Here is a 24,164-nt window from a genome sequence, read left to right as displayed (position 1 = left end):
TGGACGCAACCTCCTTTCCCCACAAGCCACTCGAGGACGGACCGGTGTCCGCCACTAGCAGCTTCATGGATTTCCGTTCGACCTCCTCTGCCTTTTTCATTCGTTCGGGCGCCCTTGGTCACGAGCCACTGGACCACATCAAGGTTCCCTCCACTAGCAGCCAGAGTCAAGGGCGACATACCGAAAGTTCACTCTGTGCATTCACCAGCTCTTTCAATTGGAAGTCTGCACTTGTCTCCGCTGAGTCACAAATCCACTCCACCACGTCCAGCTTCCCCCCATATGCAGCATGACACAGTCCCTCCACAACATCAAGTCGACCCCATCCCGTGTCTTCAAAGGCTCGTCGTGCGAGATCCAGAGATCTCGAGCACTCTCTCCACCGAACTGAAGTGTCCTTCTCCCGATCGGTCATCGCACTCAACTACTACCAAAATATTCCCCTTAGCGCTGACTGAGCCAGTTTCCTTAGAGTGCTGAGGTCGCTGCGTCTTGATAAATGAGACCCACTAGCAGTCTGCGACTCGCAGGGCCGCTTCAAAGGTGATTTATGATTTATGCTCAGATGGAGAGTGCCTTTTGGGCAGCTCGAACTCGAGAGTATGGATTCAAATGATCGCCGCCAAGCCTGCAGCATCAACTCGCAACGACTTGCACACGATGGCGACCCGGTAATGTGAAAACACCGAGTACAATTATTCAGAAAGGAGAATGCTCAGCGTCCAATGCATTCACAACTATGAGGCACGTGGCCCCGAATTCAGGTTCCAGTTTGTCTTCAATCGCTTCGTTCAACATTGTGGCCGCCATCTTATCGACCACCTCGTGTACGCGGATCCTTTCTTGTTAACCTCATCGGCTGAAATCCCAGTAATGCGCTCGTGAACTGCATAATGAGGTCGCTCTGTCCTTCAAAGGCGAAGCCCAGCGCGGTGATTGAGTCGAAATCCACTGCGACGTCTTGAATGAAGGTCCGGTAGGTCAAATGTTGCTCGCGGTCGAATTCTTCCACTCGGAGGTCGAAGATCTGGCTGGGTTTCCACGAGTGAGCAGGTCGAGTCTCAACGTGGTGTGGGCGTCAGGATGTTACCATTGATCTCCACCTCCACCTCGATGGTCGCTGACACACTTCCCTAGCAATAGCATGCACATTTCAGTTGCTGGTCAAGTTAGACGAACGGGTGATTCTTCCCAATCAAGCCCAAACAGCAAACTTGGTTGACTTCAACAGGGAGATTTGTTTGATAAACGCAGTGAGCATCCCGAAGCTACAGCCCTGCGAATGACACAATCCGAACTCTTCACTGGGGCCAAATTCTATGCTGCGCCAGGAACACGGGCTACATGATAATCTAAGTGACTATAATACATCACCCAATAAAAAACAAAACAGCGCAGCCTTCTTAATGAGGGACGTTCTACAACGTGATCGATAAACTTAGCAGCTTAACGCCGTCGATACGAGATAATCTGGCAATTTTCGAGTCATATCCGATCCACGTACTCTCACAGCTTTGACAGCCTCCGAATTGCAAAGGATAGTTTGTCGAGCATATGGCCAATGTTACTTGGTTTCTCTACCAGCTCCAGAGATCGCAGGTCGTGTTGGATCAGATCGATGCGAGCTAATTTCGCGCAGGTATGTTGGGAGTTGATTCTGTGACCTCCGCAGCCTCGAGGTTGTAACACCCACTTTTCGTTTTTGCCTGTTTATCTCCTCCGTTTGCGAATTTGAAGAGAACAACGAATTGCACGAAGGGTAGGAATGCAATATCTTCAAATTCCTGGTCGAGGATGCATTCTCGCACAGACTGCGCTCCCTTGAGCTCAAACAAAATATTGTGGCCTGGGCATGATGCTAAAGTTTTGCTTTCAATCAGAGCAGCTACGCGGTGAAACAAGTCATTTCTTTTAACCCAAAGAGCCTTCACTCACTACACGATCGCCGTCCGATGAGCATTTGTTTAGATTGCTGAAAATCCATCGTGAAAGATGGACACCCGGCTGGGTTTGAACTGAATCTCCATCAAACTTTAGTACCGATAGCTTCAGACTCAAAGTAGTCACCATTGTCGCTGCCCTAGTGGCCAAAGTACACGATGGACACAAGCGATTAGATGGGAATTATGCCTGCAAGCTAAGGTGATGTGACAAACGCTGGATCCCACACTCTTGTTATTGCTCACTCTTAAATTCACCAGCAAGTAACCAGCTTCCTTACCTTCACTCATAATACCCCCACCATATCCTCTACAATGTCGGTGACAAGTTTCATCGCAGTTTCCGATGCCAAAATCACTCCAGCCCCGGCCACCTTCGAATCTGCTGCTTCTGCTGCGGTTGGAAACTCGAAAAACGCCAGCTCTGGCGATAATGTTTTCAGCTGCGTTGCGAAAGTGGCATCGTCGATTGCCGCACAGATCACTGGTCCAGGAGCTAGCGCCGACCATAATCCCGAGGGAAAGCCACAACAGCTCAAACGACCCGAACCTGATGGCACTGAGGTTGTCGTCATTGGAGAGGTTGATAACGATACTGATCGTGGAAATCAAGAGTTGAGAGAGGCCCCTCTGGACGACAAGGAGGCTCATGCGGAACATACTCGCAGCAACTGGCTGGAGTTGCGAGCTCGTGTGCAGAGAGTCGACCCTCGAGTCTTTGCCTACGAAAAAGACCCGAAGTACCTGCAGCAGTGCGCGGAGGCCAAGCAGCGACGCGCCGCATTGACGCCCAGCGCCCCTGTTTGGCAGCCCTAGTCCGAGACGTTGGCTACTGTCGGCGAATATTTACGGCAACTACTGTATCGCCTCCGCTGCAACACGTAAATTCGCTGTTGAGTTGTTCTGTCATATACCACGATACGAATTCAGTCATAACCAACTCGTCCTCTTTTGCGCTTTCAACCAGCATACGTCTGTGCACACAGCCCATACAAAGATAGACACGTCTGTAGTTCTCGATAACAATTCCAGCCACCATGTATGGCGATAGGAACCATTCCACCGCCGTGCTGCTGCAACATGTCGAGCAATGCTGAGCACGACCGTGAGCACAAAATTCGTCTGTGGCTCGGAGCTCGTCGACACAGTTGCGGCGTTGTCGAGCGTCAGCCGTGGAATCACCACAGCTTCGAACTGCAGCTCGAAACGTAGCGCCAATGAGAAGCAACACATAAACGTCCTCGAGGCCCATGAACTCGAGCACTTGAGCAAACCGTGCGTTATGAGATTGCCACCTATCCATACGTGCCTCCCCCAAATGAATCTGAAACAAGTCGGTGCTAGTTTCACCGCCATTGGCCATGTAGTTGAGCGCCGTCACGGCTCTGGCATCGTTGCCCCATGACCACTTCCGATTGTGCTCCTCAGCAGACGCGACGCAGCACCGCACGACCACTTTCGCTTACGACCACCAAAACATGTCGACCCCCGAGCCGCGCATTGACGACGACGGACACCGCCTGGTGCTGCATCCCCCAACAGGTTTGCTCGTCAAGGTGCCGGTGGATCCTCGCACCAGTGCACCCAGCAGTCCCCAGGACGAGCTTTTGTGCAAGTACAAAGGTTCGCGCTGCTCCCAGCCCCGTAGTCTGAAACGCAACGGAGAGCTGCACAATCTGTGCGAGCTGCACCGCGAGCGAGCGAAGACCAATCAAGGCCGCTTCGACGCCAGACTGAGGCAGCGACGGCAGCTGGACCAGGCCGAGCCACCGTCCGAAGACGGATTGGACCTCCCTGAACCGATCCCAGTGTCGGACAACTCCCCTACTCAACCTTTGAACGAGTGGGAGGCGGACCTGCTACTGGAGACCTTCCAGGACTAGAGACCCCGTTACATGTCATCAACTATCTAGATAGCTCGTGGTAGCAATTCAGCGTTCTGACGTCGAGTGTCGGGCTTTTCGTCGAGTGTCTTGCGTGTTTCCTGTACTTCGACCGACTCTGCCACGCTAGCCATGTCGACGCAGGAGTCTGACTCATTGAGTCAACACGGCTACAGAAAGGGGAACGCAGCGTGGCGTCAACTCAAGTGCGGCCTGATCTCGATAACGCTGCCAGTGTATTAGGGCGCAGTGTTCACGGGGATTTGCTCGTGCCTTCAGCAGGAAGATCGGAGACCGCTGTCGACGAGGTTCTGCCGGACCTCGGACCTCGTGCGCGAGAGGTGGTACAGGGCGGCGTCTTGCCGGGCGAGCTGCTGTCGCACGAGGCTTCTACCGACGCGGCAAAGCTCGTGATAGCCAAAGCTACTTACGAAGCAGTACAGTTACATGAAGCGCTACGCTGCACAAGCGTTCGCTCGCTACTAGCAAGTTGCTACAGTACCTTGAGCCTTGATCGGCGTGTTGCTCCATAACGCTGACTATCCTTCGTCGGGCGTCGACAGCGGTCTCCTTCTCAATCGAGGCCCGTCTCCCACTCGGCCTACGTCAGAGCTCCCACCCACCCGGTCTGCACTCGAGAGGGTCGCTCCGGTCGCCCAGCACTCGCGATTTTCCACGTCAGAGAGAAGGAAATGGACCCGAACCAGCTTCGCGGCGTCACGATCGACGAGGACGGCCACAAACTCGTGCAACTCGCCACGGGCCGCGTCGCAGTGCCGTTCGACCCGCTGTACGAGGCCGAGCGCGCCGCCGCAGCCGTCGCCGCAGCCACTGACCCGCCTGACGAGCTGCGCTGCAAGTACAAAAGCACGCGCTGCATGAACCCGCGCGCCAAGAAGCGGAACGGCGAGCTGCACAACTTCTGCCAGATGCACCGCGAGCGCGCCAACCAGAACCAGCGCAACTCGGAGCTGCGCAAGCGGAGTAGCAAGCAGCCGCAGACGCGCAGCCGACGTAAAGGGTCTCAGTCGAGCGCGGTCGTGGACAACCAACAGGACGAGGACAAGGCGCCCGATTTCAGCTATTTACCCTCCGACACGCCCCAGATGAACCTCCCAGAGCCGCTGCAGGAGTCCGACAGTCCACATCCTGGACCCACCTACGACGAATTAAAAGAGACCGCCATGCTGCTGAGCTTCCCAGACCGAGACCGAGAGTGAGCGAGTAGTACAGTATCCAACATGCTATTCTCCATTTACTCGTCATCGAGTACGCAAATTGTTCCCTACGTGTCCCCCATGCTAAAAGCTTTCGTGACTGCTAGAAGACCATTTGCCAAGACTGGAGCAGCCGGCTTCAACATGTCATAAGTTGCTTTAATCACAGCTCGGTTTAAGTTGCTGTAATGGTCATTTTAAGTTGCACATAGACTATTTTATGTGTGTAAAACACACAAAAGAGAAGTACCGTATGTGTCCTTCCTGCAGGTCCACAATCATGAGCGCACCATCCTGCCGCCGAGCGTCCTTCTCGCTGGACGAGAAGCGCCGCGTCCTGGAGCATCTCCGCATCTCAGGACGCGTGCGCGACACCATCGAGCGCTTCTACCCGCAGCTAGCTTCCGAGCGGTACGACGCGCGCCGGCGACTCGTCCTGAGCTGGCGCCGCAATGCGCGCGAGATCCTCCAGGGTGCCGCCACGCGCCAAGGGGCCGCCAGGAAGCGCATGCGCAGGCCGAAGACCCAAAAACCCAAACCTCCGCGTCCTAGGGGTCTGGAATCTGAACTGGAGCTGCAGGATGAACCCATTTCGGCCGAAAATGAGCACGAAGTGGACGAGTTCCAGCCCATTGTGCTCACACGCAGTCGACCCAGAACAAAGGAGACTCAAATAAGACAGGTCGGTGTTCCTGACGAGACCCAGATAAGAGCCCAAATCCAGGACGAGGTCCAAATTCAGGATGAAGCCCCGGTTCAGGATCAAACGGAGGACGGCATCCAGGACCTGATCGCAAGCGCCGTGGAGCAGTCCGTGACGAAGCAATCGCAGCTGCGTGCAGAAGAGGAGGCTGAGATAGCCTCAGGATCAGGATCACGACCTGGCAGTGACCAGGACCTAGAAGTAGGAAAAAGCGACTCCGACCTCAGCAGTCAAGACGCAATCCCAGCAGAGACCAAACCTGCAAAAGTGATCAAGAGAAGTTCCTTCTCGCTGGACGAGAAGCGGCGCGTCCTGGAGCATTTGGCTACGGCCAAAAATGTACGCGAGACCATCGACACGTTTTATCCGGACCTGCCGCCCGAAGAATTCAAGACGCGCCGCAGGACGATCTGGAGATGGCGGAAAAGCACCGAGCAGATTGTGGCCGGCTGCGCGGACGATAAGGCCAGTGCGAGGAAGAAAATGCGGCCGCAGGGGATCGTCTGCCATCGAGGACCGAAACATGTGGAGCCGCAGGACGTGGTCGATCGCTTGCTCACAACCGCCAAGAAGTCGGAGCTTAAGAGGAAAAGCCGAGTGCTCAGACCAGCCCCGCCTACGCCAGGGTTACTGGTAGAACGGCAGATTGACTCGCTCGTGTTTTCTGCGCTGGGTTTGCCGCCCACGACGCAGTTCCCGCTCATCCTGCCAGCTCCGACGAGTCCTAGTGCGGTACCAGCTGAGGCTGCAGCGCCGACGATGAGGTCTTTGAAGCGCGGTGAAGCAACATTCGCAATTCGGCGACGATGAATTGCACAATGGGAAGTTCGTTCAGTGGTGAACTGGTTGTATTTCTATCTGATTAATCTGACGAGTGCCGTCTTAAGACGCTGGGTCTTGTGGCTTGGTCGTGCTCGTAGGCGGTGTCTCTGGGGTTACGGTTTGCTGAGTCAACTCGAATGTTGTTGCGAGCCAGGGAGCTTGGTCGGGGTTTAGTACTATGATCGTCTTCTTGCGCTTTGGCGGCTCTACTGTCTGTGCTGGCTCCGGTAGAATCCTTCCTCGATGTACTGACACTTGATCGGTTGATCTGACTGTGTTATCGGCTTGGGACGCCATCGCTGCGCTGAGCTGAAGTAGGCGACCAAATCGACGACATCGGAAGGTGTACCCGAGGGCGACGAACAGAAACAGAGTGAGACCATCGTCCCCCACGAGCGACGTCCATTCGGACGAGTGCTGCGTGGCGTCGTTAACGAGCCCCACGATTCCTGAGATGCAGGACAAGAAAATGTATGCTGCCAGTAACGCGCGGAAGCGGCGGAACAGCATGAACTTCGTGTACACAGGCGTCAGCTGGGGGTCCAGATCGAGCTGGCGCACCATCGCTAGCTGGTATTTGAGCATGTTCAGGTTGAAGGCCGAGTTGTACCAAACCATGAACACGACGCAAGCCCAAGAGAAACCCCAGACAACCACAACGGCCACCTGCTTGTCGCTTGTATGTTTGAGAACGGCGAGGGATCCTGCCCAGCTTATCGTCACGAATCGGATCCAATGGACTTCGCGCGGGAGTAACGACGGGCGTGTGATTTTCCAGCCCTTCGCGATAACGACTATGACTTCTGCAAACACCGCGAGTGCTACAAGCTGAGCTAACACGGTGACATTCTGGAAGAGGCTGCGAGCTCTGCCCACCAGCTTGTCTTCGGTGTAGAGACCTCCAAATGTCAACACCGAGTAGAACATTTGGGTGATTGGGACGAGCTTCATCTTATGCTGTAGCTCAACGACAGCATCACGTGCTGCAGCGCGGATATGAACGACCCACACAAACGAGGCGATGCCCCAGACGAGCGCGCTCCACCCGTAGATAATCGCCTGGAAACTCGTCGTTTTGCCCAGGCAGTCTCCTTGTGAATTGCACAGATTCATGGATACCGTGCCACGAATTGTTGGAGGCAGGGGCGGTGGGGTTGTGCACTCGTCGTCCTCCGCTAAACTTGAAATCTGGCTAGTGTACGACATGGGGTAATTCTTCGGGCAGTAAAAGCACGCAGTCTCGTGGCCGACCCCCGGAGGGTTCTCCAGACAGGACCGGAGGATCCCTGCCTGGCCGCCCATGGTTTCACAGGAATCGATGAAGAAAAGCACGTTTTTCGAGCTGCCGCTACCCGATCTGGAGTCTCTTTTGTCTCCATCAGCACTGTGAGAAAGCAGTGAATACGCGCTCGGAGTCATTTCGGTCATGGAGCCCGACACCACCTTGACGGACTGGTACACAAATTCGTCCGGAGAATCGTCTTCAAGCGGGAAGGACTGGCAGTAGTAATCGAGCGTGCGGTTTGTCATTGCACAGTACGACGGAACATGGATTTTGGACATATCGTCATCGTTCGACGACAAGTCAAGGAATGCTCTTGCTGCGTCGCCCTCGCACGCAAGCAGGTAAAGCATATCGCGTCCTTCATCAACATGGGGCACCGCGATGGTAAGCAAGATATTCAACGCGATCTCAAAGCTTCCATCATCTCCGAGATCATACTCAGCCAGATACTGCAGACGCGAGGCGTAGCTCTCTATGGCCACTTGGTGGTAGTAGTCCGGGTCGTTGGAAGATGTTAAAGGTGTCGATGTGTACGGCATGACCATGTCTGCGTGTGCGACTGGCAAGCTGATAACGCTGAGCAACGAGAGTACAGCTGATCCTAGCAAATTTCTGCGGTAGTTGCCATTGGAATGCCGGCGTTTTGGACGAGTGGAGAGATCTTGAGTCGGCATCGTTGTAATAGCTCCAACGCCGGCTGATTTTGTGATGGTGACGATGTTTGGCGAATGGTCGAGGACGACACTTGCAGAGTGCAGATCACTGGGAGGTGATACAACAAGGAGATCAAGTAAAAATAGGGGAATGACCCCCGATCTGCTGTGCGACCAGAAGGCTGGCACGAATGGGGTTTGAGCTATAAACGACGTCCGATTCTTGAATGAGCTGAATGAACGAGGTATAGGATTAAAGCGACCAGGTGCTGCATTTTGGTCAAATGAAGAGCGCTCCTGAGACGGCCACACTCATCTTAAAAATGGCCCAATGCTGCGAAGCCCCAACTCAAAAGTCAACTTGAAATGATGCCTACAAAGTCGGTTCCAGTGGTGATGTTTCATTCGCTGTGCATGGAATCATTCTAGCCGGTTGTCATCAACGTGACACGCAAAATTCTTCTCGCGATGGCCAGAAAGTCACGCCCCAGAAAGAGTTTACTCTTGAGTCTGTTCACTATCGGGCACTACTTTCATGCCTATTTGTTGCCACGTTGATCGAGTGATACACCGACATGAATTAATTCGCGGCTGTACGATTCAAATCTTGAACCAGTAATATTCAACTGACGAAAAACATGTACAACCGACACAACGTACGGTGACGCTGTCGTGGAGTAATTCCGAGTCACTGTTCCAGGTTTGATTTTCTTCACTATTCAATCTATCGCGTTGCCTCTAGTGCTGGTGCTACTGCGCTCACGATTATGATGGCGAGTAGTCTTGATGTTTTTTTTCTTCTCTACGCTAGTGGTGGGGGTTCCAGAGTGGTTCGTACGCGCTACACAAGCATCTATGGTCGCGTTTTTGAGCAAGGAAGTGCAGAACAACGCCGTAGTTCTGCCAAGCGCTGTTCATGGTCATTTTTCCACAGGGTTCAAATTGGCGATTCAGCCCCACTGCCCACTGCCGAAAAACGACTGGCTTTTGTGGTGTGCGTTAACTGTAAACCGATATAGACACTTGTGCGCTCCTGGGCACTACATAATTAGTTTGTCATCGGATTTATCCTCGGTGTTACGCTACCTGCTATCACGAGCCAAGCCTTCCTGGTGGCCAAGGATGCGAGAGCAATGCGACGTCTTGCGTCGGCTGTACAGGGGTTTCGTCAGCTATCAGGTCGAACTACGCGGGCATTATTCGGCGGAGCGGATCCAAAGCTTAAGCAAATACTCCCACGAGACATCAACATCTTGATTTCCGTACTGCTCCCACTGCCGTGTTTGCTGATCATTGTGCTTGTGGACTGCGTGCCTATGGCTCCGCCCGAAGCTGGCTCCAGTGCAAACAATTGTTTTGGGGTTGCAACTACTTGGCCGTTGTGCTGATGACAATCGCCATCATAGAGCGGTTCCGAGTCATTCTCCCATGTCTGAACATCACAGCTACCCAAACTATCGTGATATCGCTTATCTCGAGTGCTGGATCAGTTGCTCTCATGATCTTAATGGCTAGCTCCGTTGGCTTTCCACTACCATTCACTCTTGTGGTGGGTGTCCCGCCCTGAATTGGGGTGCTTACTCTAAGTTTCGCCTTTTGTTTCGGACGAGTTCTTCGTCAAGATGCGGCGCTACGCAAAGAGCTGTTCGACTACGTCAATATACTGAACTGCCCAGTATTTCTCCATTTTGTATTCCCAGTCTATCTCTACGACTTTGTTCACGCTGGAGCACTTGCTCAAACCATGTTCATTGGGCTTCTTGCGCTTAGCAAAGTCATCACCAGAAATGTTATGTGTTACCACTTGGGTAGCAAGTACGACTTGATGTCGCAGGTGACGATATTCAACGTGGACGTCTTCAATGCCGTGTACGTCGCGAATTACCCAAGTCCTTGTCTACGATGCTGGTACTGATTGCACTGGATGCATCCTCGCGTGGATATCGATGAAAGACGTCAGCGATCTGATGAGAAGCGTGGTAACATTGCAGCAGCAAGTACACACTAGCCATCTTTTGAAACACGCCAGCTTTATTGCAATTGCTCTGCAGATTATCAGAGAAGATCAAGGCGCTGTAGCTTGTCTTTCGCAACAGCGCTACAAATTTGGACTATCCTCTCTCAATATTTCCGCCGTTGGTGATAGTGGCGCGACTTCGACCGGCCCAAAGGCGGTTATTGTACCAAGAACAACTGGGCAAATACTGCCGAGTTTTAGTTCGGTGCTACCTGGTGCAGTTGAAGTGTTTACACCTCAACAGCACGAGACAAATCCTGATGACCGCAACCTAGAGCATGTTTTCTCAGAATGTGAGTGCCAATGTTTCCTTCAGAGGACAGCGCAAGTGCTCTTCACCACCGAATTCATCACCCTTATTTTCTACACTAAAGCATCGTCCCCTTCACCATCGGTATGTTCACGTAGATTCTTGGGATGTTTTTTGCGGTTCTAAGTTCTGCTTATTTCTATGCTCTCTCAGCGGCGACTACGACTGCTCGGTTCTATCTGTCGAATCGGGCGTACTACCCTCAGCTGAAGGATCTTCATGACGCAGATGTCAAGACCCAAATGAACAGTGTCGTCATACTCGGTGCAGCCGAGCTGGTGATCGTGCTGGTGGTGAGTTGCATTATCCAAGGCCGAGTCGGTATTTCTCTGTTACATTTGCTCTCCTTCGTGCTCGATCATTCGAGGGTCATGGTGCACACAAGCCTGTTCCTACCAATATTCTACACCAATTCAAAACTCGTTGGCGCACAATGGTACGTGCGTACATGTACTTCGTGTGGTTGATAATGCGCTGAGGTCTCATTGTCTTCCTTTCTGCTGCGTAGGAGCTGACTTTAGTTGGACTTTTAGTTGGCTCAAACATTCAGCCACAACTTAATTGACATGCAGAAAACCTGCATAGTGGTGTTTCAAAGCTGCACCAACGGCATGTATATAAATGTTCAGCGTATTTATACATGAACTTGTCGAACGTGACTCGTTCCAGCGCTTCTTTAGTTGCTTCTCCAGTCCAGAGGAGAGAACCACAATGCAACTAGCAGCGATGAGCCCAGCTTTCGCGTTAACACTTACATTGCTGTCTTGCTTGATTCCAACCAGAGTTTCGGCCTCGGCCGCTTTGATGACGCTCTTCGGTCGATCCGATTATCACCATCACGTGACTCTGGGCAGCAGTTTCTCCCCGGTGGAGTTCCTAGCAGCGTTCGACCTGGGGGATGACGGGACTTTCGATGTCAAGTTCGATGTTAAATTCACAATGGACACTACTGACGATGGCGACGGCCGTGTCATGCTCTACCTACTGGCATGTGACGAGCGAGCCACGACTTTGCTCAGTCTCCCCTCCAACTCAAGTGCTAGCACTAACGACACCTTGATACCCTCGTACTGCGCCATGGCCAACCGCACACTGGACTACTACTGTCAATCCTTCCCATTAGAAAACGAGTCGCCTGACGATCTCGTCTACCAGTCCAGCAAAACCATCAGGGGCTCGATGGATAATGTCACGACCCAACCGGAATTTATCAAACGCAGTGGGAGCAACTCGACCAAGTTCACTTTCTACATCGACGCGTGCGAGTTGGTGGGCGGAGATAAGGGTATTCTGCGGTCGTGTCTTGACCACCCTCCGCCGGCATCGCACACTTACTACTCATCGTGTTTTTACTGTCCCCAAAACTATCCTGGCCGATCGGAAGCAGAAAATAAGCGCTGGTCTAAGGAATGTGTGACCCCGCCTGCCATTTGGGACCCGGTCGAAGGAACTGTTGCCATGGAGTTGTGTACGGCGGATGGCGACTGCATGTGGGAAACAAATACGTACTTGGTCACGTTCTACGCCGCGAGCACTGTTTTGTGGGGAGCAGGCTGCTTAATCTGGTTGTGGCACATGGGTATGGCTCCTGCAGGGTCTGTAGTGGCCTTGCACTACAAACTACTGAGTGTCCCAATAACGCAAGTAGTCTACACGACGCTCTCCTTCGCGGCGAAAAACACAGCGGGGCAGTTTGCAAGTCCGAATTTTAATATGGTCGCGATAGCAGCACTGGTAGCACAAGTTGTGGCGCTGGCAGTATCAGCCGAAGTGGCGTTGTTCATTGCTGGAGGCTGGGGCATCACGCAAGCTGCTTTGGATAGAGTCGACGTCTTTCGGATTCGTTGCGTAGTGGTAGAATGGGCGCTCGCCTTCGTGGTGCTGAAGCAGCTTGAAGTGAACAATATCGGCATCGCAGTCATCTGGGGGATCTCCTGGTTCTCGATCCTGCTCTTGATTCACTACTACGGGACTGCAAATTTGAAAATGCTTCGGCTGAGGTACAGGATTGGAGAGCAAGCCAATATTGACACCTCGCTAGTCATGTGGAAGGGCGCTTTGTTCCTTCACTACCGTCGGCTCCAGAAAGGCTTCGTCTTCATCGCTACAATCACTTCACTGACCGGATCTGACAATCACTGGCGAATTTGGAAGTGGATTTCAGTGCAGGGCCACGAGATCCTCATCTTCCTCTTGTATGCTGCGCTCGCCTACATCTGCCGATGTCAACAATTTCGTTTTAGTGAGCTGGAGAACCTGGAAATTGACGTGGGTGGGGAAACCGAGGGAACTGAAGCTGCAAGAACTCAAGATAACGCTTCGGCCGACCCGGTTAGTAGCTCGAATGTTGTCCCAGTGATTGAAGAACCGGTTCTTAAGCGCAAGAAGGTTGCGACAGCATTGATACTCAACCCAGACAAGAGTATAATGCTCGGAACAGCTTACGCCATTGAGAAGCTAGCAAGTAGTGACATTTCACAGAACGAAGTACGAGCAACTTGTGATGCCAGCGGAGGTGCACACGCGGCAACAAGTGAACAAGCTAGTAGAACCTAGAAAGAAGCTTAACGCCAATAGCAGCACACTCGAGTCTCTGTTCGAAATGGGCTATGCACAGTGCTGACGCGTCTTTGCCTTTTGATCAGCCAAGTTGTGGCAACGAGCTCTAATTGCTGGTGGACCCCGAAGTTTCGCGGGCTACCGTTCATGGAGCTCTGTATTCAGTGCAAGCTACGAGCTGGTCACCTTGTATCTCTACTTGGGTATGCTTGTCTTCTTTCGCTTTCGTGTGCCTAAGTAGACTACAACGGTTTGCTCGATTACCCCGAAAGAGTCGAGTTTCAGCGAATTTGTTAGTGAACTGGCAGCGGACGATAAGTCCAACGAAGCCGTTGTTGCACTCGTTGGGGCTGATGGTAAGGTTTATCATCTATCAGGTGACGTCGCCAACGCCTCCAAGAAGAACGCAGAGGTGCCATCCCCGACAACCAAAAGAACGCACCACCAACTCTGCGAGATATCCCGGGAACGCTCAGTTAGCAGTATCCCAACGTTTTGTCAGTTCCTCAACTTCTCGATTCATAAATTATCGCACAATTTGCATTTCGATACTACGGGGGCCCACAGCTTCGGTTCTTCTCATCGAACCCAAACGGTTTTCTCCCTCTCCTCCTCACGCCACCGCTCCGCCGTAGAGCGTGAACTTGAAGTCAGTCTCAGCACCTACGGCCACTTTCTTGGCCTTGACGACTCGGTCCGCGGCCACGTGCACCCTCTGCTGCACGCGCTTCTGGGTGCGTCTCTTGCTCTCCAGCTTGCGCTGGTTCTGATTGGCCTTGGCGCGGTGGCGCTCGCACAGGTTGTGCCGCTCGCCGTTGCGCTTAATAGCGCGCGGGTAACCGCACTTCTTGTTGCGATAGCGACATAGCATGTCGTCGGTCGGCACTCCGGCCTGCAACGGACTGGTCGCGGCAGCTCGCAGCGGGCTCAGCATGGGGCGCAGCTGCGGCTGTTGCTGCTGGATCTGCATGGGTTGCAGCGTGGCGGCTGCGGCCGTGAGGAGGCTAATGGGTGGCAGCCGGGGAGGCGCAGCGGGCGCCACCGAGAGCATGTGCAGCCCCAGACCGGCGGCGGAGCTGCTGGGGCTGCGCGCGTTAGCCGCGAGCTGCGTGGCCAGGTGGGGCAGCGTCTGGACGGCCTCGTTCTTGACGGCGACGTCCTCCGCGGCGTCCTCGGGCGCGTCGTTGAGCAGGTGGTCCATGGTGCAGGCTCGGGCTTGGTTGGGCGAGTGACTGGTTCGAGACAATTTGGTGATTGACCGGCGAGGTGCAGTGCAAGTTTTGTATCAGAGCGCCTCGTCTGCGTCAGCATTGCTCGACGCTAGCAAGTCGCAGGTATCCACTTCTAGATTCGATTCCCTTGTATATCTGATATGCGTAAATTATCCATTTAACTTTAATTTGTATGTATCAGGACCTGTTTAAACAGTGGTGACCTGTGATCCTGAATAGGATGTACTATAGAAGCCCGAATCGCGCAGAACCGGGTCCGCGTGAGATGGACGATCGAGCATGATCTGGCCGCTTCGCAATGATATCCCATGTGCAGCACAACTGGAGCTCGTTGCCGACGAGCCTTGGCCAACGCAGCAGGCGAAGACGCGCCAGCGCTGTGTGCGTCCGCTTCGAGCAGAGGCCGCCGTCGATGTGCAGCCTCGAGCTGCCGCAAATCGAGCGAGCGAGAGCCGCTGCTCGCCTTTCTGCGCCAGCTTCAAGCCGCCCAGATCCTGCACCGCTCAATCGAATGAGCACGCCACCTGATTTCTTCGTCGGGTCGCGATATCAGGCTTCCTCGAGAAGCTCCGCTATGCAGCATACAGCGACTTCACGCTGCGGCTCGGCGTCCAGCTTGGACTGTTCAAGGCAAGGCGAAAAATCCAGCGCTCGGCTCTCCTGGCAGACAGGCAGAGGTTCACTTGCAGCGAATTGCCCGCTTTGCCCGAGTTGCGGCGGGCTTGACCTTTTGCTGCGCCCGCTCGCTCATCGCGGTGGCGCTCCTCGAACTGAACTCTTGGACGTCCGCCCGAGGCAGGCTCGGCTTGGATCTCTTTGGTTGTTGCACTGCTGCTTCTCGCTGCTGGGCGCGACTTCGGTGGGGAATGCAGCGGGGTCCACTTCAAGGCTCACGTCAGATGTGTTGGCGTTAGTCGAATGCAACGCATTCGATTAAGCCTGCAAGGATTTCGTGACGAACCTCAATGCACAACAGCGCTCGCCATGTGTGCGGGTGCCTCGGTTCAAGATGCTGGCTTGGAGACGGCCAACATTATTATAACTAGAAACGCGATTCGGAGAACTGTAAAGACACACGCCAAAGGCTTGGCGTATGGGCCTTCACTTCCGGTACATGTAGTACTGCTGGCTCTACTGTGGTTACACGGTTCGAGCCGCTTCGTAGCACCATCGCCTCAAAGTACCAACACTTCCAGTATAACGAGCAGGGCGCGTGCTGCAGAGAGACCTGCACGGAGCGGAGCAGAACTGTGTCCAGCATGACTGTTTGGACTGCTTAGCCTATTGTAATGCACGCTTCAAGCGATGACTTCGTTCTCGAATCGTCTACAGTTGAGGCATGCTGCATCTTATCCTTCGATTATCATTTCGGTGGTTGGTCGTCACCTTGATGAAAGGCAACGATCGGCCTTGTCTGATGCCGCTTCACTTGGGCGGCGATCGGCTCGCTATCCATGCAGCAGCAACGGCAACACGTTGAAGAGATCTCGGTGTTTGGACTCCCAGCTACTGACACTCGAGCGGACATCTGTGTGCACCACTTGGCTAAGTTGGCTCCGTTTCCCTCTGCATCGAGTTGTTCACTGAAAATTGAACACCGAGGAATGTTAACAAAGCGTGAATGAAGCGGTTTCATTCACATTCTCGAGGAGCACCGCGCTTAGTCGAAATGACATGCTTCAGTTTTAGAAGCATTGGCTGGGAAGCGCTTGGCCTGAATCGCCTGATATATCGAAAAATGTCAAAAACAATGAACGGCAACAGCAACATTCGGGACCAAGAACTAAGCACTGCATTCTTTCCACCTCGTACGTGTCTACTGGTTCACTACAACCGTCCACATCAAGCACATCGTTCGTTTTAAATATATATCGTCTACGCAATTTCCTTCTGCGTGCGTGTTGAACTGCGTCTGTGGCGTTCGTCTTGGTCGTGGGTTTCAGAACCTCATGCCACCCAGCGGTGGCGGTGGCGGAGATCCGTCGGTACTGGTCGATGAAGACCAGCCATCGGGGGTTGTGGGGGCCGAGCCGGCAAGCTGGTAGCCGAACGTTGCACGCTCTCGATGTTGCGGAGTCGTCGTCGAGGGCAGGAACAGTGCCACCAGCGTCGAAATGTCTTCCTCCAGCAGCGGTGTGGGCGTGTGCAGCGGCTCTAGACGTGGGTCGTATCCACCCGTTGGAGAAGCATCAGCGTCGCCTGCAGTCGAAGGCGCGGCAAGGGGCACTAGCGGCGCCTGATCACCCTCCGACCCCGCTCTCAAGGCCTGTCGGGCCATTCGTTTGCGCATGTCGAGTCGGCGCTGGTTGCGATTGGCGTTGGCGCGGTGCATTGCGCAGAATGTGTGCAGCCCGCCGGTCCGCTTGACGGCGCGCGGGTTCAGGCACTTCTTGTTGGCATAGCGGCAGTGCAACTGCTCCGGGGCGCACGTGGTGCTCGAATCCGCGACGCGACGCTTTTTGGCGGGGCGCGCCTCGGCGCTGTCAGAGTCATTTCGGTCGGTTGGTACAGTTGGCGGCGAAAAGCGGGGCGGCTTGTCGTCCATGTGAATTGCACAAGTGCCGAGGTCCACTACCCACATTAGTGCAAGGGACTGCCAAAAGAGCAATGTATGGAGCTTTTCGCATGGTGCTAGTCGGGCGTGACGGTGCAGCAAGATCGTCAAGCCATCGCAGGTCGAAAGCGGCCGTCACAGTGGAAGAAATCAACCAAACCCCACGGCTGTAAAAAATTGTCTTCCGGTAAATCAAGTGTTGTCCCCACCTGCGATCTCGCATATGTAGCCATGGCATGAGACACGTCTACGAGTAGTGGACATCTTAGTACTTGCTATTTGTAAAGCAACGCATACGTACGACCTGTGAGATATAGTTTCTGACGTTATTAGGAGACTAGGGCCTAAAATGATACGAACAGGTTTGGGCCGCCAATGCTACTGGATGGAGCGGAGTTTTGGGCCAGATGCCTACCGCACGCAATGCCCACAGTACTTGATACATGCTCCTTCTTCAGCAAGTTAACTCGATTGTCCTGGAACGGACACGTCCGAGCAACGGGCAAAGACCGTCGCTGTTGAACACGAAGGTCGAACGTTGCGAGTTTTTTGAAAAGATGCAGAGGTGGTTGCACTAGCCAAAGGTCCATTGCCCTGATGTCCTGCTGCTGCTGCTGCTTGCATGCTGATATGATCCACAGAGTTGAGGATACGGATCAGCACGTCACCATAATTGCGCCATCCGCGGCCCGCTTGGTACGAAATATTGGCGTGTTTTGAGCGTTTTTCGACGAGTGCGAGCGACTTAAAGGGCACTCTGCACCGCGGGGGCAATTACCAATGCTCGAAGACAAGCCAGTCGAGCTGTAGCGTTGCCTTTGCGATATAAAGGCTCCAGATGGACGAGCACAAATCAACTCGCGTCGCCGAGGACAGGGTCTTGAGGAGGTCAGGCCATTTACAGATGGCCTGACGGGCGCAACTCCAGCCATGTTGTCGCTCCACGGGGCCGGGTGCTTGCCCGGCTATTGCAGTCGTCATTCGTGCCGGTCCTGACTCACTGGTTGCTTCAACATCCGCGCACCAGTCGTTCGTTGCAGATCCCAAAACTGAGCGAAATCAAGAACCGGTGCCGAAAGAGATCAAGCGAGCAGCTCCGCCGAGTGCAGGATGTGTGCGGTGCCACTAGATTGTAGTCACGAGAACGACTCGGAGGGGACGCAGCACCGAGCACTTCAGCTCGCCCCAGTAGCGAATATATTATCGTGTGGTAACTTTCAGAAAGCAAGGCGACACCTCTTGTTTCGTGGAGTTTACTGAGTGGAACCATATCGAGGTCACTCCGACTTTTGCTGCGTTGGTATCACTAGGGTCGACTTTCACAATGTCCTGGAGCGGGTGAGGGGCGCACCTGCTTACGACCATCGGGGCGCATCAGCAAGCAGATTGCGAGCGTCCGTCAGATGGCTGCGCTCGTGTTGAAGTGCCCCTCAAGTTCTTCCTGGCTGTTGCGGCATTGCAGGGACACCCCATCGAATGTCATGCCGTCCGGAACCTCCGTCCGAGCCTTCGCCATAGAGCAGCACAGCAAATGACGAAGATATTTTTCGCCGCGTCCAATGCGCTTCATAGGAACGGGCTGCGAGCGCGAGTAATTGATGGGGGACCTCCGCCAAATTACAGGAACCTGCTATCCTGTATTGTCTGCGAGCCTTCGGCTTCACATTGCAAGCCCGCGGGGGACCTCAAATCACAGGGATCACGTCCATACAAAGCGCGGCGCAAAGACGCTTGCCACCTCCCATTCATGCCTGCATATCACCATACAAAGGCATCGACTTCCAGGTCTCCGCATCCCGACTGGCATCTTCGGCGCGAGCAGATGGAGAAAGCCGGTCGACCAGAGTGCTGGGCGCGCACCACTTTATCGCGCTATGCACCGCGGCTTGAGATGGTCACCCCGTCGTTCGCCTGCATGAAGCCAGGCTTTGGTGTCCGTGGCTCACTCGGAAAAGCACCCACCCACAGCACAGCGTTTAATACCGCTCGACCTGTACCTACCCAACCTAACAGCACCAAACCTTCAGCATGGCTCGCTTCATGACGTACATCGCGCTCCTGGCCCTCGCCGTCGTGGCAGTGACGTCCCCAGTCTACGCTATCCTGGACCCCAACGCAGTCGCCGCCGCCGCCAACGCGGAGGCTGCCACGACGCCCGAGGAGTCGGTGGACAACGCGTCCAACACGGTGACCAACAGTGCCGACACGCTCGCGGACTCTACCTCGAACACAGCGGCCGCCATCTCTGATAGCGTCTCCAACGTGACGACGGAGGAGACCATCAGCGCTTCGTCGTCGGGATCCACGACTGGCAGCGCCACCAACCTCCAGGGATCGGACTCCGCCTCGGCCTCGGCTTCAGCTTCAGCTTCTGGATCGTCGGCCTCTGCGCACGTGACGCCCAGCATCGCCCTCGCCTCGGTGGCCATCGTCGCCATCACCGGACTCTTTATCTAAGTTGGTCGCCGGCGTAGGGCGGCCTCGCCCACGACGGAATGGGATCGACGACTTGATGTAGTCTGGAGTAGAGTAAGTGTTGGGTCGTCCTCATGCGAGCGTGCCCTCCGCCGGACGACATCTTTCTTTTAAAAAAGCACGTACATGGTTATATTAGCGCTTTTCTCCTCCTCTCCCCCCCCCCCGCTCGTTTCCTATCAGCGCAAGCAGCTCATCAAGCTCGTGCTGATCTTTTGCTACTAAATCCGCGGCGACTTCCTCTTGATCCATGAGCAACCAGGTTCCAAGTTCTACAGCAAGTCTAAGATGCGCGGCGGAAAATGGAGGACTTGAACGCGTGCAAACTCAGAGAGAGTGAGTGGATAAGCGGGCACTTCCTGGGATTAGAATCGTCGCAATCACAGACTCGCTGGTCGCGTCTCGATATTTTACAGCGGTTGAAGATGATTGATTAAGTGTGGAATAGATTGATTAACGTGGCGCACTGGGAGCGCGCTTTGCCGTCTAGGTGTCTACATATGCTTCAGGCCTGCTTAGGCGAAGTTGAGGGCAAGTCCGGCAACCGCGAGGGCGGCCATGACGAGACCCGACGATTGTCGGATCGACGGGGCCGCGGAAGATCCTGAGGCGGAAGTGGAGCCAGCGGCGCTCGCCACATCGTCGGCGACCGAGCTCGCAATGCTTGCCGCGTCGTCCAGCAGACTGCCAGCAGCGTCAGCGGCACTGGAGACCGTGTCGGCGGCCGTTCCGGTGGCGTTGGCGACCGTGTCAACGGCCGAGTTGACGGTGGAGCCGGCAGCGCTAGCGACCGTGTCGACCGCAGTGTTGGCGGCGTCCGTGACAGCGCTGGCGGCTGTGTCGGTGACAGCGTTGGCGGCGTCGGTCACCACGTTTCCGGCCGCGCTGGTAGCGGCGTCCGTCACGCTGCTGACGAGGTCTTCAACGACGGCGTGCTCAGCGTTCGCGACGGCAGCGAGGGCGATGAAGGCGAGGCAGGACAGGACACGCATCTTGTAGAGAGAGTTTGACTTGGGGGTCTGGAGGTGAATTCACGAATGAGCGACTTGTTGTTAGGGGAGAGGTGCGGCACCACGAGGCGACAGTCTCGCCGCACGGCGAGCGGATGTTCGCAGTGGATTTTAATCGATGCTGTCGCACAAGGAAAGTTCAGCCACGCACGAAGAAACACTACTGCATGGATATCGTCCTCTACAGTACATCCGCGCTGCATGTGCTTCGGTCGGACGTTCAGTGCTGGGGACTGAAGGCATTTGCGTTGCTGTGAAGGCGGCGGACACGGCTTTCGCGACCACTGTTCAGCCGAAGCTTCAACACGTCAGTCCGACAGGTTCGTGAGCAACACGCTCCATAAGCAAAGCCCAGTTGGCGAGTCGGCTGTCTCGAGCCTATCGGATACAGTTTTACATGGAATACACTTCAAATGAAAAGCAACGCAAGGTGATATCGCTTCTATTGATGTCAATACGAAAGAAATGCGATCGTTGTTGGATCAACGCTGCAGGTGCGCATAGCTTATAGGATGTTCGCGACGAGGCCGACAACGGCGAAAACGGCGGTCGAAGTCACCGCGAGAGTCTGAGCGGATGAGATGTCGTCGACGATGGAGCCCGTGGCGCTCGCAACCGTGTCGATAGCATCTTCGGTGGTGCTACCTACTGTGTCGGCAGCCCCATCCACCCAACTGGCGGTCGAGTCGTAGGCGTCCTTGGTAGTATCCCCCACTGTGTCGGCAGCTCCGTCGACCCAACTGGCGGTGGAGTCGTAGGCATCTCCAACTGCATCAACTGCGTCACCGATCACGCCGGCTGAAACAGGGGAGGCAACAGCAAAGGCAGCGACGGCCATGAGCGTGAGATAAGTAGTGAAGCGAGCCATCTTCGTAGGTGGTGCTGGGGGTACTGGTGCTCGTGCTTGGAAGTAAAACTGAGAATGACTGAAGTTCGAGCGCCAAGAACAACGGACTGAGGATGCCGCTTGAACTGTAGCTCCCAAGGCCCACTCATTCCTTGTGGAATTTTTACTCACCGTTGGTGGAGTAATCGCGGCTTGCAGGACACTACAGCTCAAGCCTACTTCAGCACCCGCGCCCCCAGTTCAGTGGATGCAATGAGTAGGTAGGTAAAATCCGTTTGATCACTTTTTAGTCGAGGACTCCAAGCGAAAATAATCAAAATTGATTAAAGTGATGACGTTGTCCCTGCTGGTCGACTCCAGGCTGAGCGCAACAGCGAAAGTACTGGCACCTCGAAGCTCGCTCAATCTCGTTTCTCTCCCTGATGCGCTTTCCACAGCAACTTGCAGTTGGAAAAACTCACTGAAGACCTCGAAGCGCTCTCACCTTGCACCGATGCCCGGAACCAGGAATTGAATCAGCAGGGACCAAGATGAGGACGCTGTGTTCAACATCCATGTCCATTGAAGTCGCGCCAAAAACGCCTGGCTGCGGGAACAGAGGCAACAAGCAGACGTTTGTCTCCTTCACAGGGACCCGTATTGAACGACGACAGGTAGCTCGGAGTCGAGTGTAGCAATGGAATCGTCTTCAGGATCTTCGGAGCAACCGATGCCGAGGGGGGTAATTATCTCCAACAAAACTGCTGCACCGATGACGGAGACGACCACGACAGCTCCCGCTCAGCGACGACACCAGCTCCAGAGGCGACTCTATCTTTCAATACTGCGTTGTGGCTAGTGCAATTGCCGCTGTACCATGTTGTGTGAATGGCAGCATTGTTTGATGTGAGGAGCCGAATTCACAATGAAAAATAACGTTTGCGAGCGCAAACTCAAGGCATGCTGTGCTGGAAGCCCCCCCCCCCCCCCCCCTAGCGTACGAAGCCGGTCTTGTTGGACACTTGCCATACCGGTAGTGCTAAAGGTGCAAGTGCAATACAATCAAAGCCCCGACGAAAAGTGTATCTATCCTTGCCACCCTTAGATCAAGCACAGATAGTGGTTGCCAGCGCTTCCACTCGGTCGTAGTCATATGAAAATAGGTTCACTCGCGGACAGCTTCCGTCTACAACTCGTGTTGTCCTTTGGTTTGCACATCACTTAAGATCAAAAGCGTTGGTATGAAAATCTGGCGCCAACAAAAATGGATCCTCAGGTGCTGATTAATTGTGTCACACCTCCACTTGTGGCTCGCGTGCTGCTCTCGCCGGACAGCAACCCATGAGAATCACGTGAAGCCATGTTTACCGCAAGCAACGACGCCTTACCAGGATGTCATCAAGCACACCGGAGCCCACACACAAGCTTGATTACCGTCGATGCAGATACCTGCTCTCCAAGGTAAACCCAACGTCTCAGTGCGTTCAGGGATGATGGCCTTGCTAATAAGTCGCCGAGCTTTCGTGTTGTACGCGAACACGATGGTCAGCCGAGAATCAGTTTGGTGCTCCGGTGCTCGAGTGTGTCCGCCTCAGGGCACAAGTGAGACGGCCCGACATCGTTTTCGCGGACTCACCGATCTATCATTCCCCAATTTGCTTTCGAGTACCAACTACCACCACCTCCCAAGGCCACCACCACTCCACCACCACCATGGCTCGCTTCACCCCGTACCTCACTCTCGCGGCGCTCGCGGTGCTTGCTGCTACCTCGCCGTCAACTGCCGACATCATCGACGACGCCACCGCTGCCGCCGAAGATGCAGCGAATGCAATTGCCAGTGCTGCTGAAGACGCCGCCAACGCTGCCGGTAGCTGGATCGACAACGCCGCCAGCAATGTCGAAGAATTCTACCAGGACGCTGCGAGCGCGGCGGAAGACGCCTACGATGCGGCGGCCAGTGCGGCCAAGGAAGCTTGTAACAAGTACAACACGGAGCACAGCACTTCGCTCGACTGCACCGAGTCGACAGCAAGTGCCGCTGCCGATGCGGCCGCCAGCGCTGCAGAGGAAGCCTGCGCGAGCTATAACAACGCGACGGAAAGCTCGCTCGACTGCGCGCAAACGGCCGCCAGCGCTGCCCTGGAGGCCTGCTACAACCACAACAATGCCACCGACGGCTCGTTCGACTGCTCCACCATCAACGCGTCCACGACCGCAAGTAACAACACTACGGGCAGTGCTGATACCAGTACGACGACTGCTCCCTCGACGGGCACGACGACCACGTCGGGAAGCGCGGCGAGCGGCTCTGCGGATGGCATCTCGACCACGTCGTCGGCCCCAACGCACGGACTCTCCGCCGCTTGCGCCACTGCGATCACCCTCGTGGCGCTGCTTGCGAACTTCGTGTAGAAGCTACCACGCATTGACGCTGTGACGGGCGACGCCGCGCAGCGTGCAGGGTGATCCGATTCCCTTCCTTCCTCTCTTTAATCTCAGCAAATGTATGAACTTGACAAGACATTGATCATTTGGCTTGCATTTACGTGATTTCACGTCTGATCGAGTATCCACAACAGCTACCGGGGCTCAAAAGACAACTACACAAGTTGCCTACATTGAAGCGTTTGGGATCCCAACCTTTGTCGAAAGCCTCGGCGAAGTCTCCACGTAAA

The 24,164-nt window shown here is 54.6% G+C and overlaps 13 protein-coding genes across 13 annotated transcripts; 8 read left to right on the top strand and 5 right to left on the bottom strand.

Moving 5' to 3' along the window:
- Positions 1-2,255: 2,255 nt before the first annotated feature.
- KRP23_13005 (uncharacterized protein) lies at positions 2,256-2,756 on the top strand (the record flags this gene model as incomplete). Its single annotated transcript, XM_067883663.1, has 1 exon — positions 2,256-2,756. One exon carries the CDS (start codon positions 2,256-2,258, stop codon positions 2,754-2,756), a length of 501 nt encoding a protein of 166 aa, XP_067739089.1.
- Positions 2,757-3,418: 662 nt separating this feature from the next.
- KRP23_13004 (uncharacterized protein) lies at positions 3,419-3,823 on the top strand (the record flags this gene model as incomplete). The annotated part of the gene is made up of 1 exon (XM_067883662.1): positions 3,419-3,823. The coding sequence occupies one exon, from the start codon at positions 3,419-3,421 to the stop codon at positions 3,821-3,823; it is 405 nt and encodes a 134-aa protein (XP_067739088.1).
- Positions 3,824-4,515: 692 nt separating this feature from the next.
- KRP23_13003 (uncharacterized protein) lies at positions 4,516-5,043 on the top strand (the record flags this gene model as incomplete). Its single annotated transcript, XM_067883661.1, has 1 exon — positions 4,516-5,043. One exon carries the CDS (start codon positions 4,516-4,518, stop codon positions 5,041-5,043), a length of 528 nt encoding a protein of 175 aa, XP_067739087.1.
- A 277-nt stretch (positions 5,044-5,320) lies between these two features.
- KRP23_13002 (uncharacterized protein) lies at positions 5,321-6,553 on the top strand (the record flags this gene model as incomplete). The annotated part of the gene is made up of 1 exon (XM_067883660.1): positions 5,321-6,553. One exon carries the CDS (start codon positions 5,321-5,323, stop codon positions 6,551-6,553), a length of 1,233 nt encoding a protein of 410 aa, XP_067739086.1.
- A 72-nt stretch (positions 6,554-6,625) lies between these two features.
- On the bottom strand, positions 6,626-8,395 carry KRP23_13001 (uncharacterized protein; the record flags this gene model as incomplete). The annotated part of the gene is made up of 1 exon (XM_067883659.1): positions 6,626-8,395. One exon carries the CDS (start codon positions 8,393-8,395, stop codon positions 6,626-6,628), a length of 1,770 nt encoding a protein of 589 aa, XP_067739085.1.
- Positions 8,396-10,247: 1,852 nt separating this feature from the next.
- KRP23_13000 (uncharacterized protein) lies at positions 10,248-11,345 on the top strand (the record flags this gene model as incomplete). Its single annotated transcript, XM_067883658.1, has 4 exons — positions 10,248-10,372; positions 10,895-10,914; positions 10,984-11,266; positions 11,339-11,345. 4 exons carry the CDS (start codon positions 10,248-10,250, stop codon positions 11,343-11,345), a joined length of 435 nt encoding a protein of 144 aa, XP_067739084.1.
- Positions 11,346-11,634: 289 nt separating this feature from the next.
- Positions 11,635-13,386, top strand: KRP23_12999 (uncharacterized protein; the record flags this gene model as incomplete). The annotated part of the gene is made up of 1 exon (XM_067883657.1): positions 11,635-13,386. The coding sequence occupies one exon, from the start codon at positions 11,635-11,637 to the stop codon at positions 13,384-13,386; it is 1,752 nt and encodes a 583-aa protein (XP_067739083.1).
- A 616-nt stretch (positions 13,387-14,002) lies between these two features.
- On the bottom strand, positions 14,003-14,590 carry KRP23_12998 (uncharacterized protein; the record flags this gene model as incomplete). Its single annotated transcript, XM_067883656.1, has 1 exon — positions 14,003-14,590. One exon carries the CDS (start codon positions 14,588-14,590, stop codon positions 14,003-14,005), a length of 588 nt encoding a protein of 195 aa, XP_067739082.1.
- A 1,970-nt stretch (positions 14,591-16,560) lies between these two features.
- On the bottom strand, positions 16,561-17,166 carry KRP23_12997 (uncharacterized protein; the record flags this gene model as incomplete). The annotated part of the gene is made up of 1 exon (XM_067883655.1): positions 16,561-17,166. The coding sequence occupies one exon, from the start codon at positions 17,164-17,166 to the stop codon at positions 16,561-16,563; it is 606 nt and encodes a 201-aa protein (XP_067739081.1).
- A 2,037-nt stretch (positions 17,167-19,203) lies between these two features.
- Positions 19,204-19,632, top strand: KRP23_12996 (uncharacterized protein; the record flags this gene model as incomplete). Its single annotated transcript, XM_067883654.1, has 1 exon — positions 19,204-19,632. One exon carries the CDS (start codon positions 19,204-19,206, stop codon positions 19,630-19,632), a length of 429 nt encoding a protein of 142 aa, XP_067739080.1.
- A 533-nt stretch (positions 19,633-20,165) lies between these two features.
- KRP23_12995 (uncharacterized protein) lies at positions 20,166-20,642 on the bottom strand (the record flags this gene model as incomplete). The annotated part of the gene is made up of 1 exon (XM_067883652.1): positions 20,166-20,642. One exon carries the CDS (start codon positions 20,640-20,642, stop codon positions 20,166-20,168), a length of 477 nt encoding a protein of 158 aa, XP_067739079.1.
- A 523-nt stretch (positions 20,643-21,165) lies between these two features.
- Positions 21,166-21,528, bottom strand: KRP23_12994 (uncharacterized protein; the record flags this gene model as incomplete). The annotated part of the gene is made up of 1 exon (XM_067883651.1): positions 21,166-21,528. One exon carries the CDS (start codon positions 21,526-21,528, stop codon positions 21,166-21,168), a length of 363 nt encoding a protein of 120 aa, XP_067739078.1.
- A 1,671-nt stretch (positions 21,529-23,199) lies between these two features.
- Positions 23,200-23,901, top strand: KRP23_12993 (uncharacterized protein; the record flags this gene model as incomplete). The annotated part of the gene is made up of 1 exon (XM_067883650.1): positions 23,200-23,901. One exon carries the CDS (start codon positions 23,200-23,202, stop codon positions 23,899-23,901), a length of 702 nt encoding a protein of 233 aa, XP_067739077.1.
- Positions 23,902-24,164: the final 263 nt, after the last annotated feature.

Source organism: Phytophthora ramorum (assembly GCF_020800215.1).
Source record: "Phytophthora ramorum isolate Pr-102 chromosome Unknown Phyram_PR-102_s0016, whole genome shotgun sequence".
NCBI lineage: Eukaryota > Oomycota > Peronosporomycetes > Peronosporales > Peronosporaceae > Phytophthora > Phytophthora ramorum.
This window is presented reverse-complemented; position numbering and strand designations above follow the sequence as displayed.